The 13,612-nt window shown below is 43.2% G+C and overlaps 1 protein-coding gene across 1 annotated transcript in view; it reads right to left on the bottom strand.

The window, feature by feature from the left end:
* Positions 1 to 9,264: 9,264 nt before the first annotated feature.
* The window catches only part of LOC146185626 (glycine receptor subunit alpha-2-like), a 151,816-nt gene continuing 147,468 nt past the window's right edge, over positions 9,265 to 13,612 (bottom strand). The window contains exons 8-9 of the mRNA XM_084605563.1: positions 11,002 to 11,049; positions 9,265 to 9,792 (exon numbers count right to left, since the gene is read on the bottom strand). Coding sequence (XP_084461689.1) covers positions 9,616 to 9,792; positions 11,002 to 11,049 — 225 coding nt within the window. The 3' untranslated portion in view covers positions 9,265 to 9,615. The remainder of the gene's footprint in view (positions 9,793 to 11,001; positions 11,050 to 13,612) is intronic.

A 13,612-nucleotide genomic window follows, 5' to 3' on the forward strand; every position in this document is an offset into this window, starting at 1 on the left:
GAAAGATATTTAGCTCTAACCGAGGAGGACGACATTAGCCTAGAAGCAATGAACAATAATTTCAGGGATATAATTACCGAGTACGCTGTAGAAGTAGGCGGTAGAATAGTTAGAGAGGATACCGGTAAGCTGTCTAAGGAGACGAAGAATGTGATTAAGACAATCCAAAGTATAAAAGTTTTCAATCCAACAGACCAGATAGAATTGGCAGATATATCAAAGCGAATCAATAAGCGCGAAGTGGCGATATAAAGAAGTATGTCATGGAGAAAATTGAGCATGCTGTAAAGAACGGGGGAAGCTTTAAAGTGGTGAAGAAGAAATTAGGCGTAGGTAAAAATCAGATGTGTGCGCTTAGGGACAAGGCGGGCAACGTCATCACTAATATGGACATGCTAGTCAAAGTAGCTGAGGAGTTCTATACTGATCTCTATAGCAGCCAACGAAGTCAAGAAAATAATGAGATTGGCGGTAGGGAAATGCAGTCAGAAGTTCCGCCAGTGACGAAGGACGAAGTTAAAAAAGCATCAGAAATTATGAAAGGGGGAAAGCAGCTAGGAGGAATCAGGTAACTATAGATTTGTTGAAAGACGGGGGGGGGGGGGGGGGGGATATCGTGCTAAAAAAATTGGCCACCCTGTATACGCAATGTCTAGTGTCATCAACGACACCGGAGCCATGTAAGAACGCAAACATTATCTTAATTCCATAAGAACAAATCAAAATATTTAGATACACTTGGGAATGCTTTCCTGTGAGAATGCTAAAGCATCGCACATTTATTCTGGTTGCATTTGGTTGCAGATATTTCGCATGTAAATTAAGTTTTCATATCATTTTCTTGTGTGCTTGTTACAACACCTCGGCGATATTCAGACCTTGTCGCTACAAAACGACAGGCGTTTCCAAGTTTTGAGCACCCTATCCGCAAGATGTAGGCAATACATATATGCAGTCTCAAGCAAGCCTTTGGGATAAGGAGTTGTGCACCTTAACGCCGGAGCCGCCGCGACAGAAAAGGTTCTAAAATGGCCTGGCTTTCATAGTCCAGTGAAATCAAAACCGGGCTGCCCAGAGTCTCGTGTTCGAGTTCGTTGTTGTTTTACCTTCATAAAAATGAATTGTTTAGTAACTGTGGTGATTTATCAGTCTTTTTATTTATAGGCTCTGAGAAAAAGTGTCAGTAAAAAGTTTTAAACCGGTTTCTTATAACGAACATTGGCTGATAGATTGCATTTAGGTAATATATGCAAAGAAAGGGATAAAAGTATATATATATATATACAAAACTTATATAAAGAAATGTATACAAAGAAAGGAAAGAAAATTCTTTAGCCTACTTGAAAGATAAACCTTAAAATGCAAAAGCTCTTGCTTAGCACTGCGTAAGCATCCGAAGACGCGCCTCAGATAACAATATCCGCTTTTCTTTGACTCACTGTCCCCGATGGGTTTTGTTTGTGCACTGGGCGAGAGATACTCGCAGGCAGCCTGTACATGTTATAGCTTTATTTAACGGACTTTAAAGTTAAGTCGTAAAATGCCAGAACTCTGGTGACAGATGAGCTGTTTCAGCGTCCCTAGACGCGTGTCAGAAAACAAAATCCGCTTTTCTCTAGAGAACAGTTCCCAAAGTGGCTTTCCGTGGGCACAGGGGAGAGATCATTGCCTGTAGCTCACAGGAAGTGATATCAGGTCGTTAGTAAAGCAGTATTGGAGGACTCCGAATATTTCGACCACCTGGGGTTCTTTATCGTGCACTGACACCACACAGCACACGACCGCCTTGCTTTTCGTCACCATCGAAAAGGGGCTGCCGCGGCAGGGAATCGATCCAGCATCCTTGGGCACAGTAGTCAAGCGCCCTAACCACTGCGCAAGCTCGACTAGGCCAGAGCGCAATGATCCAGGAACGGCCTTCAACACTGTGTTAAATGGTCTTCCTGGGTTCCTTTCTTTTTTCAGGCACCTGTATTTTACGCTAGTATAGAGAGAGCCGTGGGAAGGATTTCAGCTCGTGGGTTTTTAACCCGAAATCATTACTAGCTGCATTAAGCAAATTCATCTGGTGTTTTATTTGTTGTCAAACCTCGACGGCACCTAAAAAGATGGCTTTAAGTGGGGCATCACTGAGAGTGTTTCATTCAGCGTCGCAATGTCCACCTTTCGCATCAACATTGGGACACAACCATCCCTTCAGCGGTGGTCCTGGTAAAATAGTTATGACGAATTCGAGTGGGAGAGCAGGCGCACTCGAGAGCACTTCGAAAGTGCTCTCAGACAAGCGAACGCCATCCAGTGGGAGAGCAGGAGTATGATCACTGGATTCCAATGGCAGAGGAGGAGGGCTTTTCTTCCGCTGAGAGCACCGGAGTCCACTCACGGCGGCTCCCTTGTCTAAAGCGAGAGTAGAGGAAGTCACATGGCATAAAGCGTCATATCCGCGGCACCTTTTTTTTTTTTTTTCTGTGTTGAGTCGGTGACGCTTGAAATGGCGGCTGCAAAACGTCGGCGCTCGGAGAGCGGAAAGCATTGCTCAGGTGCTGTATGCATGTTTGAGAGTCGCTGCTGGCGTCGAAAGAGCCAAAGAAGGCAGATCGCCGCGCTGTGAGAACAAAGTCATGCAAAGCAAGCGGTTCTATTCGGAGCGTTGGCCTCTCCCCGGGTTGCAACGGCCGCCACTGCGGTCAGGCGGAGAATGCTGAGGAGAGAAGTGCGGTCACATGGTCGTGGCGCTCTGCTCTCGGCACGCAGAAAGCGTTCCTATGGGAGGACAGCTACACTCTCGCCTGGCGTGCTCCTGCACTGCTCTGCACTGCTCGGCGCCTCTGCTCTCGTCCCCCCAACCGAATGCGCTATTAGTCGCTCCGTTTGACTTCCCGTCCACCGTTTTTTTTTTGTTTTCTGTTTGGAGGCTAGTTTGCTATAGGGATTTAAACTCGCAACCTATATACCTCCAAGTGCACGATTGAATCACCGCGTGGCCTAGCGCAGCGGGAGCTGTTAGAGCAGGAAGAGTGTAGAAGGCGCCGTCAGTGAAGCGGAAATAGCAGAGAGGACATCGCGCTTCTGATCATAAGGTTGCGCGCACCACAGCAGGAAGCGTGGAGAGCCGCCGTGTTGTCAGTCACTCTGCCAAGTCAGTCGACCAGAAAGAGGAATAGCTTCTTATTGCTTATGAATGTATTCCTTTAAGTGAACAAGAGTCTAAATCCAAGGCTGCACGTGGCAGGCCTCGCAACTGTGTAGACTCCGAAGAGACAAAGCAGTGACGTAGAGAAGCACAAGGCCTCAAGAATACAGTCCGACATGAGGAAAAAGAAGCGTTCAGTGCTAACAAGGCCAATCGTTATCTCCGCTCGAGCGGCGTACTTGAAACTACATTTCAGCTACAAATAGCTTTCGCATTCCCGCACGTAAGCAGCTTTAAGCGTCTCTACAGAACAAGCGCGTATGACTGACGTTCAAGTTGAAATCAAGACGAATAATGGGCATGTGCGAAGAGAGTAAAATACAGGTGTTCGATTGGATTCAAAGGAAAGGCAAGCGTAGTCGGAACGGCAAATAATTCGGTGTGGATAAGTTAGTTCCCAAAGGTCAACTATACAGCTAGGCCAGGGCCGGACTAACTGAATAAATAACGAAAAAAAAAATCCTTTGCCGTACAGAAGGTACAGTTCGGCTGAGGGTAGTGACCGTATGTTTGTGCGTCAGTCGTGTAAAGTATGACTACCAATTGCTCTAAATGCTTTCTAAGAGAAAATATATCCCGGGTCTCGTATATTTGACCAGAAAACAATGCGCCAGGTATTTATTCATGCGACTGCCATAAAATATCTCAGAGTCTAACTAGAATGCCACCTAGACAGCAACCCGCAATGGCGACATCTAACGGAAATGGTGTAGAAGAAAGCAAAATAAATTGGGCAAAATAAACGCCATTTTTTGATCACGAAGTTGCATGCTAATTTTCCAGCTACTTTAGGGATGTGTCAGAAAAGAAATCAGACGAACCTTTTTTTTCTTCCACAGGCTTTGGTGGCTCTTTCTTGTTGCAGTCGTTATTGCGTCATGTTTTTCAATGTTGTGTTGTCTTACCAGATGCGCTGGATCATTTTCCACGTGCCGTTGTTCAGCCACGCTGGGAAAGAAGTTATTCACTGCTTGTTGAGTGATATTTTTCTATGTCTGGCATGGAACATAAGTTTTTTTCTCGCGAAAATTTGTAAGCAACCTGTTCTTTTAGTTTCTATGTTTTATAGACTCGGTAAAAGATTTAAAATGTGTCCCCAGAAAATAACTTTAAGTGATCGTAAGGAATGCTTGTCTATTTCTGTGTATCAGTCACTATACTCGCCTGTATGTGGCATGATCTAATAATATTAAAAAAAAAAAGGCTTCACCAAGGCCAGCTTTGAAAGGGTCATTCTGTAACCAGGACACAAAGGTCAGATGCGTGCAATGGGATCGGGGGCGAGAAAGCGAACATTTGTGCCTTGAAGTTGAACTGCACTTTGTTCAGAGAGCCGCACAGTGTTGAAAATCGCTTTATTGATTCTTGGGGCAAGGATTTTCGTTGCGAGTTTTTGCTTGGCAGCGTTAAAGGTCCCGTTTGCAGAAAATGGAGCATTATGGGCGTTTTCAATGTCAGCGTTGCAGTCGTTCGGAGCCAAAAATTGCTTACATGGCTCTGATAAGGCAGCTGTGCAACTGACATGGCAAAGGACTGATTCGTCGATGGAGTCTGTGCCGGAACAAGATCATATGCTATAACAAGCACGGAAGGAGCTGTTAATTTGGGTCGATCGAAGAGAAGGGGGGAGGGGGGAGATTGTGATAGTTGACAACCTTCCAGGGCACATGAATGCCGAGTTAGGGGCTCTACTCCTAAGTCATCCAGGTGAGACCTTAGGGCTTGGCTGAAACCGGACAGTGTGTCGGGCGGCCGCTTTTGAGAGGCAGCTGGATAAGGTAATGGTTATAAATGAGCTCTAATGGAAGAAGCAAAAAAGAAGGCACTGTTAATTAACCGAGTAGAGAGATGTTCCTCGAAAGATGATCAGAAAAGGGCCAGGTGACGAGAGCCTTGAATGCTATCGCGTCATAATCTTAAACGCTGAGCCTAAATGCTCGTATTTTGCAGCGCACTTTAGGGTAACATTTCCTTCTTAATCCCCATTGTAGTCGTTTTGCTGTTGCTGAAATTTATGATGGTATTTGTTATACTGATGTAATGGTTCTGGGCATTTCTGAACATCGAAAGGCGGTTCATTATGCTTGTATTAATGCCAGAGGTATTCGCAAATAATTTGATGACGTGTTTTCTAAAGTAGTCGCTAACAGAATCTAGAGAATCTTGAGACTTCGTTCAAGCAAAAGATCTAGCAGGTTTTCGGAAAGGCTACTCCGCTATCGATCATAACCATACCATCCACCAGGTGACAGAAAAATTCTCGGAATATAACGAAATCAGGAAATTGATGAGCCATATGTGAAAGTACGGAAAGATACTTATAGTGCAGTAAAGCAACCATAGTTCTGCATATGTGAGAAAATTCCCTTAGTTCTGCATATGTAAGTGACAAAATTCCCATAAAGAAAAATGTTAAGCAAGAAGACACGATCTCCCCAGTAGTGTTCACAGCTTGCCTAGAGGAAGTATTCAGAGACTTGGAATGGGAGCAGTTGGGGATAAGGGTAGATAGAAATACATCAGTAATCTGCGATTTGCTGATGACATTGCCTTGCTAAGTAACTCGGGGGAGGAACTGCAAATAATGATTGATGATCAAGACAGGAAAAGTAGAGAGGTAGGCTTAAAAATCAATATGCAGAAGCTAAGGTAATGTTCAACAGCCTCGGGAAGGAACAGCAGTTTACGCTAGGCAGCGAAGCACTAGAAGTAGTATTCGAATATGTCTACCTAACACAGTTAGTAACCGCAGATACAGATCATGAAGAGAAGATTACCCGGAAAATAATATTGTAATGGCGTGCATTTGGGGGGGGGGGGGGGGGGGGTGCAAGTATTTACAGAATATGACTTGCAACGTAAACGGTATCTCTCGAGAGGAAAGTTTACAATAGTTGCATCTTGCCTGTACTCACCTATGGGGCTGAAACGTAGAGGCTACATAAAAGGGTTCTATTTAAGTTGAGGACAGCTTAGAGGGCTATGGAACGAAAAATGGTAGGTGGGTCAAAGAAATAACTCGAGTTAATGACATTGTAGTGGAAGTCAAGAAGAGGAAATGGGCATGGGTAGCGCATGAAGTGTAAAGAGAGGATAACCGATGGCCCCTTAGGGTATCAAATTAGATTCTGAGGGAAGAAAAGCGCAGCAGGACGCGACAGAAAGAGGTGGGCGGATGAGGTTAAGAAGTTCGCAGGGATCAAGTGGATGCAGCCAGCACTGGACCGAGTTAATTGAAGGAATATGGGAGAGGCTTTCGCCCTGCAGTGGGTATAATCCGACTGATGATGATGATTACGATATTGGTGATGATGATTTTGATGGCTCAGTTTACCACATCACTTAGAACGTGAGAACTCTGCAACGCGTATGCTTTTGGCCAAATAACACATGCGATATTTCGGCGATCAAACCTTTGTCCTGGCGGAATTTAGGTACTACTTTTACCACAAGTTAGAACACGCCTCTGATGTGTTTACGCATCTAAATAAGCAAGCGTCTCTTCTTGTCTACGGAATTATAACCGATATTCTAATTACAAAAGCATGCTCATTGAGGTTATGGCCGCACTTGTACCTCAATGTACAAGTATACTGGAGAAAATTAAGTTGTAGCATGTATTGTAAGACCAGTTGCCATTAGCCACCCATAATTTTTGTTCATCGAGTCTTCACTTTGATCACTTCACTTTGTCTAGTTGTCACGTGGTTACAACTCGATGAAACGATGGTTCGGATGGCAACCATGGGTGTAAATATATCTTTATTGTAGCGGTTGCTCTATTTAGATGATCAGTTTCCCGCCCCCTTGCTTGCTTTGGACGAGCAACGTGTCCTAAGTGATGATTCGTTGCAGAAAAGCACCTAACAAATCTTTTTGTGTTCATTGTCGATCGAGAAGGCCCAATTGTTTTGGCTACGGAGTTCGCTTCCCACAATGGCTCCACCTTTCTTCCAAATAGACGAAAAATCAATTATAATATACAGTACGCTCTACTTCATATAACATCGCTTTTTTACCTTGTGCACCCCTCATTTTGGGTTAATTCGAAGTACCCCTAGGAATTGATGTTGCAGAAATTTTATATGTGCGCGCCTTTCCTAAGAGAACCTTTACTAAATAGGCAGCTCAATTACTAATAGGAATATTTATTTGTCAGCACGTCCTGCGTCTCTCTTCCTCTTTTCGGTCGTGTCGGGGACGTTCTACATTAGATGCCATATTATTTTTCAGCACGACCAGAGTCTTTCATTACCACCATGTTATTTTGCGCACAGAGTTCCACTCAGTGAATCTTCACGACAGCTGGCTGAACATTTTCTGACACGTTAGTTGCGGTACCAGACTGTCTTCCTCTGCCTCTTTCCGAAGGCAGGAATTCTTACTTCATGTTAATGGACTGCTTTAGTTGCGACTTCAGCAGCTTGTAAGCTAAAGCAATTACACGCCGCCACTTGACTAATGGCTTCTCTTTGACAAATGGGAACGGACACCACGACAAACGGCGTTCTCTGACGATAAATGCAATGTACGGCCATTTGCGGCCGCCTAATGCACGCTGGCCTAGGAGGTCTCCATGGGCAAACTAAGCACAATCTCTCTCTTGAGCTGACTAACAAACAATGCGAAACGGCAAAGAGGGTACTGGAGCACCAGCTGTTAATTGCAGACGGATGGACTGAAAAGAGAGGGCCTTGTCTCTGACGCTTAGTGATTGCTAGCGATTAAATCGGGTGATACTAGGACACCCGTTCGTTAACTCGGTCGTGAAGCTGCGCTGGGTTCAGGAGTCAAGCGCTCAACATCGAGAAGCCATTCCTAGTTGGACGGGCAGCGGAAACGCAACCTCGCATTGTGAGTGGAATCCAAGGAAGGGGGTGGTCGCGGAGGATTTATGCAAAGTTGGAGAACGCACTGTTCTACCTTTGCTCGTGGTGTGCTGTGAGGATCACTTAATCATTATTAAAAATGAGTTTCCATTTACCGTAGTCGGGCCTGCTGCAAATCACGAGCTCTCGCATTTCGGTTTTCACTTTGGTTTTAAGTCACACGTAGTCATTAGCATGCTGTTGTAACCTACTACATTGCGGGATAGACTTACTGGCGTAGGTATAGAGCCGCGTGTTACCAAACCACACGAAGCCGCCTGCATGGCGTACGAGTACCGTGTATGAATCGAGATTGAAGGGTTGCGGTGGATTCGATTCCAGTCTCAAAACTGCTGTTCATGTTATGGCCTCGTAACAACATAAATGCTCCCGGCAAGAGCGTCGCTGCTACATAAGCCTTGATGGATCCTTCAGTCTTCACACCACGTTTAAATGACCTAGCTAAAGCCCTAACTACTGCACGCTAAAAAATATATATATGCAGTGATATTTATGAACCGTGTCTAAAAGCATGACGCAATAGCGTAGGCTACGCCCCGACATAAAAAGATCCACTTTAACCAAGCTGTATTAATGTCTCTGCATAGCCTACAATGTAGCATGCCTGGCGCGGCATGAAAAAACATTGGAAGGTTGATTGTTCTACCTCCGCAACTGAAATGAATCTGATTTTGTGCGCTCCTCCCACTTTTCTGATATCGTGTGGTCTCGTTAAGTCGCACAAACCGTGGAAGAATCGCTACCCTGCTCGTCATCTGTCAGCTACCACTTGTCAGCGCCATGCCACGTTTTTTATTTAATTTTTTTTATTGCTCAGAACGCTGACGCCTACGTAGAAATTTCATGGTAATGGAACCTTTAACGTCATCGTGGTAAGTACCGCATACGAAATTCAGCCCCTCCCGTCTCGGCAATTGTGTCATCAATAATTTTTAATGCACTCTCTGTTCAACTGGATCAAAACAGATATATCTGTTCCGTTCTAATTACTTGAAGTAGTTATTTTTTAAACTAAACGATGCTTGCTGGTGATACCTGGATTGGATTTACCATTTTTCTCTTCTCCTGGCGTCGCATTTTCACTTTCTTCATAAAAACAGCAGACATTCAACCCCGAAATATTTGTGAAAAATGTATTCTTTGAAGAAAACACTCGTATAAGCATTTAATACATTTTTGCCGAAGGTGCACTTTTGGGCTTTTACCCCTTCCTTGAAGAATGTGCCTTTTTTTTAGATAGCAGTTAATCAAGCTGCACTAGAGGTGACATAAATAAAGCGTATAGCGGCTGAAACTCGTCATCATCCGCTGATTGGCATCGGTCATCGCTAACCACTTCCTGGGTAATCGCCTTCAATGAAACAGGTTAATTTATCTCACTCGCCCTCACGAGACCGTATTCGATGCTTCGTCTATAGATGATGATACACAAACTGTTATGATACCATGCTCATAACCAGAGTCGAACTCATCGTCCCGCGTAACCGAGACAGGCGTAACGAGAGATGGAAAAAAAAAAAGAACAGCTGTTCTTTATGTTCTAGTGAAGTAGTAGGGCCAGTAGATACTGTTGAACAACAGGAACAGGGCAGGAAATCCGATGCGGCTCAGCTGGTCGATCTGCTTGGCTTTTACTTTGCTGACACTGCGCGGCACTTGGACCAAGGTGCGGACTTCCGTGTGGCCCTTCTTGTCCAGCACGAGCTGCGCCTGGAACAAGGGACCGCGCGACAGTTGTGACACCTCAGCCCATCACACCAACGACTCATTTAGTTTCCTATGTCCACCTTTCCCTCCTCTGTCTTCCTTCACCTATGTGATTTTCTCTGGATTGCTCTTGCTACTTCTCTCTTTACTCGTTAAGACCATCGTGTCGTCCTTCACTGCGCAGATCGAAATTACCTTTTACTTTCATGTCACTTTACATTTTCACCCAGCCTGTCAACAGAGGGCGAGACAGTAAAGGAGCATGGAAATATTTGCTGAGACGGGCGCAATTTGCAGGACAGATCGGGTCGAAGAATTCTCTTTGTTCCCTTTGCTCTTCCGATTAGAAAAAAGAACATACGTCGGAATGAATTGTAAGATCTCTTTCCTTGCTTTAGTTCTTTCTCAGAGCCGTGAAAAGTTCAAACTTCCAGTTTTACTGGCTTCATACCTTGGCCTTTTTTTTCCTCTTTGGATTGTTTTCCTCTTCGTTGCTTAATTAAACGCGAACAAGGCGCTTCCGCTTTACCCAGTCTGAGTAAACAGCGAACGCTCGAGGAAGTGAATGCTTTTCTGGAGCCTAAATGGATGTCTTCGGCTCAAGTCCCGCCCACAAACACTAGTTGACTGCTGCCTGGTCCCTTGTGCTTTTTCAACAACATTATGACTGTTATTTGGATGAGTAAGTGAGAAGACAGGAAGCAAATTCAGTGGAAGAAAATGCGGACAGCCAAAAAAGAATGTCTAAGTTTTGTTTACCTTATCCGCAGTCGAAATTTCGAGTAACGTTCCCCTTTGTAAGTAACTTTATAAGTAACATGTGTAACTTTCACCGTGTGATATTAACTTGTAATTCTATCTCAGAAACACTTGAGGAAACAAAATGTTGGAATTTAGGGAAAAGTGCAGTTTGTGAAAAGAATCGCTTATGAATTCTGTTTTTTAATTCTTGGTCTGAAACATACAGACGAGGAAACGCTTAAAACAGAAAGCAGCTCTTGAATATATATAAACATATTTTGCTCAACCAGGGATGTTTTATATGCGCGAACTAGCAAACACAGGATATTGTACACAACTAGGCTTAATATTATCAGCTGCAGAGTTATTGTTGTTATATATTATCGCCATGATAAGTGAGGCAATATTTATGGCGTAGAAGATATCTTAAAAACTCGACTGCATAAAAAATAAGCTATATCAAGCCCTTACCGAAATATCATGCTTGGTGCCATCGGTAGAAAGATCTCCTAGTGGGACCTGTAAAATGAAAATTATCCGTAAATAATGCTTCACATATATCTCACAAATCTAATTTCACTGAAATTTGTTTCTCTATCCATGCTACGCACTTACGTAAAAGAGATATAACGCCTATTGTATGCCTGATGATCGGTTCGACTTCCTTACCCAAGTAGCAGCGATATCGCAGAAGACGCCGCACAAAAATCTCGGTGACTCGATTTTATGAAGCGAGGAGGAAGATTATTATGCACAAAAAGCGTCCCGATGCATTGAATTATAGCTGCTAACGCCCTGAGAAGTATACTTCATTGAGACAGAGCACTCTTCCTCGATTTCTGGGATAATTGGCGATGATTCGACACTCGTTGCGCCAGGAAAATAAATAGCTCCTTTCATCACACGCCTTGCCAAACTCAAGAGTGTACTTTAAAAAGCCTTAACAAAAAAAAAACGCAAAAAAACAAAGAAAACAAATTCCTTCAACGATGTAAGAAGTATAAGTTTTCTTATTCGACGGTTTTCAGTTACTTCGCCTCGCTAAGGTTACCAAAGAAAAATAGAACGCGAGGGTAACGCCGAGCCAAAGCACAAAATAGGGAAAAACACTGCACGAGCGATTGAATTCACTGCCCAGGAAGGCGGTGAAACGCTGAGAAATAAAAAGAAGCTGGTGTCGTAGTCAGCATAGAAGTCTAACTTTACATTGTTTCTTGCTTAGCTGATTTTTTCCGTTCCCAGCCATTGAAGGCTTGTTTCTCGGATGGGGAACCAGAACAGATTGACAGGGCAATTCAGGCGCTTCAACTGCGACGGCCGCCCACCGCACCGCATGTCGTAAATATCGATTCCGCTTGTCCTTTACGGCTGCTCTGTTCAGCGATGCGCATTTCTGAACGGATCTCCTGTGATGTCTAGAGCATTGTGAAAGAGAAATAAACTGCACTATTTCTATGACTGCAGAGTTTGTCATACAGCACCGTATTTTGTTCTGAGAACAAAAGAGAAAGCAAAATAGCAAAGAGGAAATAGAGAATGACTTGTATGGCTGCGCAGAATAGAGTAGAGCTGTGGCCTTGTTTCAGACTCAAGCCGTTTATGCCCTTGTACATCTGAATTACAAGATGTGCGTGTCCTTGCGTTGTAGAAACTAAAGCAAATACAATCACTGCCCCATTCTAAGATGGCTACATATAAAAACGCTCGCAGGTGAAGCAGCCGGTAAGTGAAATAATGAAAACGCTTTCTATGCTCGGTCGAAAATATAAAAAATGAGGTAAATAAAATATCTGCACACCCTCATCTTTCCTTTAGCGTCTAAGCGCACAAACATGTGCAACTAGACAGCGCAAGATGTTGTTAAACATAAAAGTTATTTTACGCTGCTTCGTTGGCGTGTAGAGAGAAATCGGATTGGTTGAGCGTGTCATCATGTCACAAGGTATTGAAATGGACTAAAATTTGCGATGCAATAAAATTCTAGTCACAACATGACTGGAAAGTGATTATGATAACCAAGAATGCAAATTAAACAGAATATACTGAAAAAAAAAATAAATGTGGTAACTGGATGGGAATGAAACCAGTGATACTTTGGTAGTAAGTTAGGCAAGGCTTAGTTCAAGGGAGGTCTTGTGGATCTCGTCATAAGTGGAAAAAAAAAAGTTGTCTATTTGTTCGAAATAATATTAGTAAAATTAAGTTAAGTGTACTTCAGTTTTGATTAGGGTTTAAGATCAGCCGTTTCACAGTGAGCAGTGGAAACTAATGTAATCACTGCATTCTATTTATTTCATCAGGTTAGTCTGTTTCGCATTACTATCAATTCGAAGCTCACATTTGTCCCCCTCTGTGTGCATAATAATCAGAAACCAGTTCTGCAATTTAGTAGTTGTCCTCGTTCGAAGATACAAATTGTAATGAAACGCTGACTGGAAAAAGCATGCTGACAGTTATACTCACGATTAACGAACGGGGGATTCGGAAGAAAAGAAAAGTGAAATACGAGTAAAATATTTTACTATTTTTCATGGCACATGAAAACACGGAACATTCTCGACATGATCCTAGCGGCTCGCAAACGGATTATAATCTGGCAACAATACCTTACAAATACGGATATCCTGAGGGCAGGAACGGAAGAAAACTACATTCTCATTTTGTATACCTATAATCTACGTATTTTCGTTCTTCTTGTATCTTATGCGGTTTTCATTGCTCTACAAGGTTTTTTTTTTTATTGCTCGTTACAGTATTTGAAATTGCAATTTTTCTAATCTGTCATGTAATGTGTTATGTGCTTGTCTTTAATAATGCTTTGTAGAGAGCTTTACTGCTTTTACAATGATGCTGCGGTGTATTTGGCCTCCAGCTGGTCTTTGCCAAGTTTTTGTGCAGCTTTTAGGCAAAGAGACCATCAAGTTCTTTTTGGAAGATGCATTATATTCTATTGCTGTATTGTACTGTATTCTGTTGTATTTTATGCTATTGTAGGTAATATCCATGTTAAACTTTAAACTGCAATGAAGGCTGTGTCAAAGTGATCAAAGCTGAAAAAGTACATTTTGTTTAGTCTTATGTC

The sequence above is a fragment of the Amblyomma maculatum genome, chromosome 6 (genome assembly GCF_055883805.1).
Source record: "Amblyomma maculatum isolate TAMU_Amacu chromosome 6, ASM5588380v1, whole genome shotgun sequence".
NCBI classification, from domain to species: domain Eukaryota; kingdom Metazoa; phylum Arthropoda; class Arachnida; order Ixodida; family Ixodidae; genus Amblyomma; species Amblyomma maculatum.